We start from the raw sequence: 9,060 nt of genomic DNA on the forward strand, positions 1-9,060 counted from the left end.
ATGTTCACTTGTTGCATGACTGTCCCACAGACATAAAAAGCAGCAGTATTTTGTAAAGCCACCTTGCAGTCCGAGAAGAAGACCAATAACTTTTAGGTCGCCACACATACGCCATAAGTGAGCACCATAATTGACTGCTTTTAAAATTAATGACATATTTTCATATGTTTCTTTCAAACCAACAGCATGCGCTACTGGTATAGAAGGATTCTTGTGTGAATTATGCAGTAGCACTGCTTTAAACTCATTTTTGACGAGTCTATAAATAACTGCCAATCATCTGCTTTATAAGAAATATTCGACTCAAACATCAAACCATTTATATCACAACAGGAACATAACTAATCTGCCATAGTGAAATATTTTATTAAATCCTTATTTCTGTGTCTGAAAAATGAAACTTTGGTATCATTATGCAATAAATCCCACTGATTTAAGTGTGAGCCTAACACTTCTGCTTGCTGTTTTGATAAATGCAAGTCACAAACCAAATCATTTAGTTTCACTTGTGAAATGAGATGTGGTTCACTATTTGGTTTTTCTGGTATAAAATCTTTGTCTCTTGAACCTTGTGCTGCCTCATCAGAGCAATGCTCTTCAGAATCAGAAATCTCCTGCCAAGAAGCTGGGGCTGTGGGAATAGGTAAATTCTCTCCATGAGGAACTGGTCTCATAGCCAATGGAATATTTGGATACACAATATTACTTTTATTTTCTGCAGCAAAACCTCTGACCTTTGTTAAACAGAAGTAGCAGTCATCATAATGATTTGCTTGTTCTCGTTGGTATAACAAAAGGCAAATGTTCCTTTTCCCCTCGTAACCACTGCATGAGCTTGACATAACACCTAATACACATTAAATGCGGTGCCCATTGTTTGTCTTGATCTTTGAGTGGACATTCGAAATAAAGTCCATAGGCAGTTTTCATCAATTTTGAAATGGGCCTATGCTGACTCTTTGTTGCGAATTTGCCACATACATAACAAAACACATCTGGAGAATTTGTACACAAACATGTTTGCTGCCGCATATTTCAATAAATGTTAAGGTAAAATTTAAAAAAGAAAAAAAAATTTCCAAATTTATTTTACCTGCAATTGAACACAGACAACTTCACTCACCACACACAACTTCACTCACCAATGTCTTGAGCTGCACTGAGATAACGCGTTTTCAAAGACTGATAATGTGTCTTCTTTATTCATGGTCGATGATCATTGGTTAAAGCATGGGTGCCAGAATAAATATGTTATAAACTGGCGTCAATTGGGTGGCCGTTCTTTCGTCAGCAATCTTACTCATATCTGGATGTACAGTACCTTTTCTTCGAAACTACTGAATTGTAAAAATGTGTCGATTGTAAAAATGTTGACTTTTGAAATTGAAATTTTAAATTTAAGAATTTTTTGACAAAATCTTTACTTTAAATAAAAAATTTATTTATGATTGAAAAATTAAATAAAAAAAAAACATTAAAATGTACACCACCACAAGAGGAACAAGTCAAAGTTTGCCATTTTTACATAGGCTGGGATTGAACATCTGACTACCCTTAAAGTCAAATAACTAAATAATGTGACATGATAGAACATTTCTGATCACACTTTCCGTTTCAGCATGAAAAATACATAATAAAAAAAATCACTGATGTATCTGTTCCAAAAATCATGTAGACTGGTGTAATTAGAAAATACTACAATAGTACGTCATGTTTATATATTCTTTGTTATGTATTTTCAGGTATCAGATTAATTTCAGAACAGAATCCTAAAGCTGTCAAAGACAATTTCATAACACGTAGTGCCCAAATATTGGCTTGCTACCGTAAAAATTGTGCTAATCCATCATCTGCTGGACAGTTAATTCTCCCAGAATGCATGAAGTTGCTTCCATTATATGTTAATTGCCTTATTAAATGTGATGCTTTAGCAGGAGGTAAATTTTATTTAAAAGTTAAAAAAAATCAACATAAATTATACAAATAAAAATATATTGAAAAATCAATTTATATTCTAATGTTTTGTTTTTCAGGTCCAGAAATGTCTACTGATGATCGAAGTTTCATTATGCTGGCATTAAACAGTATGGATGTCAATGCTTCAGCAGGATATCTGTATCCAAGGCTGCTTCCTTTGGTAAATTTTAAATAGTAACAATATTAAATTATTAATCTATCTTTGAATGATGTAATAACTTTTACTATAATATATGAAGTAAATAATATCCATCAAGAATATATTTTTATAAAAATATATCCTTGTTGGATATTTTCTTCATAGAATATGCTGGATCTGTTATATATTTATATTTGATTATTTTATATCACTTAAGGCAGAATGTTGAATAAAATATGCATTATTATGAAAATTTGCTTTTATATTCCTATTTTACACACAAAAAATCAATTATGCATTATTTTTAAAAGTTTTTCAATTTAAAAAAAAAAAAAGAGTACAATAAACTTGAGATAAGTGAAAAATTATATTCATACAAATTGTCAAATTTTTTTGCTGTCTATTGTTTATGATGATCATCTACTTCAAAACAATAGATAGAGTCATATTCTTTTTTTGGATATGCAATTATTATATAAATTTCTGAAGTGATTAAGTTTTGTTGGAAAATATAATATTGTTGTAAACTTTTTCTCCAAACTAATGCATTTTTGATTCATTTTAAAGATGATAAAAGTAATTTTGCTTTTAATTATGAAAACTATTAACATTAATTATTATTATTATTATATGTATATATATATATATATATATATATATATATACACATACAGAAATACAATACACTTAAATCAATTGATTTAGTACAAAAAAAGCTTTTTAATGATCATAAAATAATCACTTCTGTTTTATCTAAAATCTTCAGACATTTAATGAGGAATTTTTTGAAATAAATTTTAAAATAACTTCTCATAATTAAAAAAAAGATATCTTTTTATTTGTATACTTACAGAAATCATTCAACAAGTTTTTGAGACTGATGATAACAGAGACAGTATAATAACCACAAACAAAAATTGCATTATTTATCCTTTAAAATATTCTCTCTTCAACTCAATATACTTGCCCCATCTTGAAATCCAGTTTTCATAATCCTTTGTGAAGCTGTTTTTTGAACATACTGCTTGGTATACCCATCATAATGTTGTTTAACTCCTCTTTACTGTTGAATTTCCATCTGCACTACTGTTTTTAACTTCTAAAAAGACGGGGAAAAAGCACAAAATGTAAGAAGGATGGCCATTAGCTTGTTTAGATAAATAATGGTTTGCTGAGCAATCAGTGTTATCACGGTAGAGAATCCAACCATTTTGTACATACTTAAGATACTGCTTTACAATTTTCCTTTGTTTGATTCTTCAAGATCCCTGAATATTCTCTTCAATATCAGCTTTACTGTATTTCTTGGAATACAGCAATCATAGGTGAAGCCCTTTTTTCTTACAAAAAAAAAAGATGCATAACTTTGCTACACTTAGTTGCACTTTCATATTTTTTGGTTGGTGTTACTGGGATCTTCCACAGAGTATACTCCATTTTCATTGTTGGATCAAAACAATGAAATCATGACTTATAACAGGTCACAATCATACTAGTTAATTTGCAGTTTTGTCTTTCACTGTTGGCATAACAGCACTCAATCTTCAACTGTCTCTTACTGATTCTGAAATTTCTTATGCCACTAAACATCCTTGCCTATGATAAAGCATGTTCCTTAAATGTTTCTTCAATCCTATTGAAGGTTTCCGTTGAGGATTTGCCCAATATAACAAAGAATTTAATTTCTGTGCATTGTTCACCCATAGTCAGGTATGTGCAATAGTGCTTTATTTGGCAGCCTGTGGGAGTTGAATGAAAAGATGTATTTTTTTTCTTGTTACAATAAGCCCTAATGCATCTGGAGTAATGACATTGAAATATGTCATGAGTGCCAATGCATCTGATAATTGATCTTTACAAATCTAGACCAGTCTCAAACTTTTTGAATGACTTTTGTATAATTGCATGGTTTTATGAAAGTATAAATCTTTTTCCTTTTCTAGAATGATGTTGATGTTGATTCTGAAGAACTTCCGATCGCACTGAGATGCTCAATTGAAAAAGTCAAGGATAATGGTGCCTATTTGTTAGGTAAATAAAAATGTTAACTTAAATATTTTATTATATAGGATATTCTACTGTGACATTAATTTTGATTAGTATTTTACATTAAGTTTTTATTGTTGGCAAGTTTGAAAGTTCTATCTGAAATAGGGTTGCCACCTCATAACTTAGTCCCACCCAGAGACGATGATTTAAGAAACAAAAAAAAAAAAAACATATGTATACATATACAATTTTTTTTTATTTATATCAATTAACAAATTCAAAACTCAAGTTTCTACAAATTTAATACAATTCTAATAATCACAAAATAGTTTCTAATAAAAAAACTAATAAAACTAAGAACTAATAAAAAACAAATCTAACAATTTATGTATAAAATAAATACAGGCAAATAAATATAAAAATATGCAAGATACAAAATGGTATATGTGTAATTAATTATTTATTTATGTAGATTTTTCCATGTATATTTCCTGTTTGACATTGCAGCTTTTACAAGATCTGCATTTTCTGGCTTTCTTATGAATTCATAAAATTCTCGACAGCTCATGTCAAAATTAAGCTTTATGCATAATTCTGCCTTTACTAGCTCAACCCGCATCCTGTTACGGTTGTCTGTCCAGGTATTTCCCATAATCGAAAAAATTCATTCCACTTATGCATTACTTATAGGTATTGATAGAATCTTACCAACAAGTTTGGGTAGTTCAGTGAAAACATTAGAGGAAAATATTTTTATCCATTTTTTTATCAGTTAGCAAATCGAGCGATTTGGTGGAAGGAATGATTTTTTTTAAGAAGACAGATGTCATTATATAATTTATTGGCATCTAATTCTACATTTATGTGTTTTGCAGCATTTAAAAAAATCTTGGTATTTAAAATTTTCGTCCTTAAGATTAATTACTGAAAAATATTTGAATGGGCTATATTCTTAACCTACTTAATATTAAGATAGAAAAAGATTAGAGAATAAGATCTTAGGAAGGAATAAGTTTTTAGGAAAGGGGTACCCGTTGCTCCGTGTGTTTCTCACCAATCGCACGTTTTTCTTCTTAGGTGTCTCTGCCAAAAGTGTCTCAACTAATGGGAACTTGCCCTGAGGGCCTCCTGCTCTCTATTGTTTCATTCCCCACACCTGTGAAAGTTGGGGGTGGGTAGAAGGTTCTCGGTTATTCCACTGGAATAACCGACTTCGAGAACCTTGTTGCACAACCCAGAGAAATATTAATTAAACCCGGAACCCGGAGATAACTCAGTGAAACCCAGAGTCTCCAGGTCAAACCCGGATAGGTGGCAACCCTAATCTGAAATATAGTAAAACTGGAAGAGACAGAATCTCTTTAAGGTAGATACTTGTAAAAGTCAGTTATTTTGGAATTAATTTGCCATCAAATTTTTTCAAAAAGGTTTACCTAAGGCAGAACCTTGTGAGATATGAATGGGAAAGCTATGTTATGTATTTCTGTTATTAATGTAGAACTTGTCAAAGATACAGATTTAAACAAGTACTGAATTGAAAACACTGACACAAAAGCATTAAGAATGAAATAAAATCTATTGTTGTTTAGTTTACTTGTAATGGATTTAGGTCTAGTGACATGCCAAACATAAATTACTGTTAACACAATCAACAAGAACATGATGTTGAACAATGAAGTGAAATATGTTAAAAGTAGATCACAAATATGTACTTTAAAATCTTACAATTTATATTTAAACTTTTCCAGTTTCTACATGTGTCAGCAAAGCATCTTTGACATTTTTACAATTAAGGTAGGACTTCATGACTAGACAATGTCATTATGAGAGTTCTCCTATTGGTTATACTTTAATAGAAAATCTTTCAGCATATAAAAAGAAATTTATTATTTGATTTTGTTTAATTTTGACAAACTTCAAAAAATATTTTTTATATTTTCTGTTTCCATTTGCATTTACACTCTTTGTTATGCATATATTTCTCATCTAAGTTCATTTCAGTCTTAAAACAGCAGGAAGCTCCAATGCATAGACATCTTTTACTGAAAATCTTGAATACTTTAAGATTAAGATAAATGCAGAGAGAGCTTGAGTTCAAGCAAGTAAACCATCAAAGATGGCATCTGAAAGTTACATTTTCAGTGAGAAACCACAAAGAAGTTTTACATACCTGACCTGTACTCTCTCTTTTTTTAGTTGAGAATATATAAATAAATACATATATGGTAGCAGTTATGGAAATTGCATAAACCATAAAAACCCATAAAAATGTGTTCATTTTTAAATTAAAGTATCATTTTGCTGCAGATCTGCAAGAAATCAAAGATCATATCATTTGTTATATCATTCTGGTATTCATTCTTGGGGAGGAGTGAGTAGAACATTGCTTTAATGAGGCAGATGTTATCTGTTCATTTTATCATCAAACAAAGTAATTTTTAAAAGTCAGTGATCAATCTTCAGTAGGACATATAATTTGAACAAAGTTTAGTGAGAATTTGTGATTTGTTTATTAATAAAACTAATAACTATACATGAAAAATTAAATATGAATCTTTCAAATTTATGGAATTCATTCCAAATATTAATAATAATTTAATATTGATTTTTATAACAGCATTATTTTATAGAAATATAAAACTCAATTGGCCTTATTTTCAAAAATTATTTACTCCATGTTCAGAAATTTATAATTAATTAAAGAAAAGAATAAAATTTTTAATATAAGTTTTATTACAAACATAGTATTTAAAGATGACAACCTTCAAAATAAATTTCTTCTGCAGTTATACTAGCATCCATATCATACTCTTTGTAAGTAAAATATGTATGCTAGTATTTCAAAGTAATATTGAAAACTACTTTGTGTGATGTCTTTAAGGACTCTATTTCTGTAGCTTCTTCTTTGACTTGTATTGGTCATTTCTGATTGACTAAGAAGAGCATAACAGTACCCTTAGTTAGATATTTACCCAATTGCCTTATTCCCTTGATTTTGCATCCAGAGACTATAAAATGAAAGTGAGGTTGAAGAGATATCAACCAGCAGCAGAATGGAAGCTGAAATGGGAATAACCATTAAAGGCTTCACAAAAAAGACTGCTTTGACAAGTGATATAGTTTCAGGCAGAAGTGAAGAAGCTTACTTTTCAAGATAGTGTGGTGCGAGAATTTTTGTGTTGTAAAATAAACTGTGTAAAAAGTTTGGTTTATTTTTGACTCTACTAGATATAATTGAAAATTAACTGTAAAAGTTAAACATTGATATGAAATTATTTATTAAATAAATTCATTTTTTTTCTTTTCCAAGTTATATTTTAAAATATGAATTTTAATGGTGATGGTCTATAATTGAATGTTTTTATTTATTAAATAATGGTAATTTTTTAAATATATTTATACTTTAATTTATATTTTATTTACTAGAAAATGGTATATATTTATTCTTATGGATTGGACATTCTGTAAATCCTGAATGGATTCAAGATGTTTTTGGAGTTCAGGCTGCAGCAAGAATAGATATTGACAAGGTAAAATTAATTCTTTAAAATGATTAAATATTAATTTATATTAGGAAAATAAATTTCAACATCTTTTTTACAGACGTTGTTATTGGAACTGAATACGCCTCTATCTAAACGAATACGAGGTATTATAGAGCAAGTTAGAAACGAAAGACAGAGGTATATGAGAGTAAGTAATCTTTTGCATTTTAACTATTTAATTACTTAATTGTATGAAGAATACAATGTTAGATAATTTAATTTTTAATGAATTTGTCTAGCTCATTATTGTGCGACAAGGTGACAAGTTAGAAGTTCTGTTCAGACAGTTTTTGGTAGAAGACAGAAGTTCTGATGGAAGTGCATCGTACGTAGACTTTTTATGCCACTTACACAAAGAAATACGAAGTTTGGTCACTTGATGATGGGATTGTGGTGTCATACACATAAGTGCATTGTATATTCTGAAATTGATTGAAATGGAATCTGCTCAGTTTACTAGGTAGGCTGCAATGCAGGAAACTGGACTATCAAAGTTTATCAACAGATTTATTATTTAATCAGTGTTATTCTTTTCAATATCGTATTTAGTTTCTTATTAATTTGGACTATCATAAATTGTTTATTCTGTTGTAAAAAAGTCAATCAAAAGTTGTTAAGTGTAGAGATGTTTCACCTTAAAAAAATTATAAAGAAATTGATGTCTCAAAATTTTTATCTTCTCTCTTTATATACATCAAATTATCAGAAATGCTAGCAAATGTATATTATCATCAATGGAATGATGTACAATAAATTTGTTTGGGAAGTTAAGTTCAATAATGAATTAAACCAAAAACTTTGATGCCTTTTAGTTCTAAACTATAATAATAACAATAATAATGAAAAATCCATGGTAATTTTTAATGAAATTCTTTCTTGTTATTTTAACATGTAATCTCTAAACTTAAACAACTAATTCAAAGAATTATTAAATGTATTTTCATTAATGTATAATCATTTTAAATGGTTACATCCTTTGCTAGATTAAACATTTTAAAATTTCAAGAAAGTTTTTTTAAACACACACACACACCACACAAATAGACATTTATCCTTGTTTTTCTTACATTAATTTGTGCCAGCAAGAATTAAAAATATTTTATTGCCATAAAAATTTTTGTCTGTATTATATAAACTTGGTAACAGATAATATATAGCTTTTAAATATTTGTGTATATGTATTTCTGATGTACATTCTATTGAAACGATTGGAAAAAATTACAGCAATTATATTTTCAATAGTTTTTATAAAAGTATTATTATTATTGATTGGTTAATAATGTAAATTAAGATTTTTTTCCTGAACAGAAAATTTTGATTTGTATGGTGTTCATCAGAATAAATGAGAAGAAATTGTTTGAAGCATTTGGAATTTGTAAACATTATTTTATTTTATTATTAAATTACATA

General features: G+C 28.8%; 2 protein-coding genes across 2 annotated transcripts in view; both read left to right on the forward strand.

The window, feature by feature from the left end:
• Positions 1 to 9,017, forward strand: part of LOC136981044 (protein transport protein Sec24C-like) — an 82,100-nt gene extending 73,083 nt beyond the window's left edge. Inside the window, exons 17-22 of the mRNA XM_067277309.1 lie at positions 1,743 to 1,937; positions 2,034 to 2,137; positions 4,060 to 4,147; positions 7,532 to 7,635; positions 7,709 to 7,798; positions 7,890 to 9,017. Coding sequence (XP_067133410.1) covers positions 1,743 to 1,937; positions 2,034 to 2,137; positions 4,060 to 4,147; positions 7,532 to 7,635; positions 7,709 to 7,798; positions 7,890 to 8,030 — 722 coding nt within the window. The 3' untranslated portion in view covers positions 8,031 to 9,017. The remainder of the gene's footprint in view (positions 1 to 1,742; positions 1,938 to 2,033; positions 2,138 to 4,059; positions 4,148 to 7,531; positions 7,636 to 7,708; positions 7,799 to 7,889) is intronic.
• Herc4 (HECT and RLD domain containing E3 ubiquitin ligase 4) overlaps positions 1 to 9,060 on the forward strand; it is a 148,488-nt gene that overhangs the window by 64,401 nt on the left and 75,027 nt on the right. The window lies entirely within an intron of this gene.

Source organism: Centruroides vittatus, unplaced genomic scaffold, assembly GCF_030686945.1.
Source record: "Centruroides vittatus isolate TY-2023 unplaced genomic scaffold, ASM3068694v2 contig_742, whole genome shotgun sequence".
NCBI classification, from domain to species: Eukaryota; Metazoa; Arthropoda; class Arachnida; order Scorpiones; family Buthidae; genus Centruroides; species Centruroides vittatus.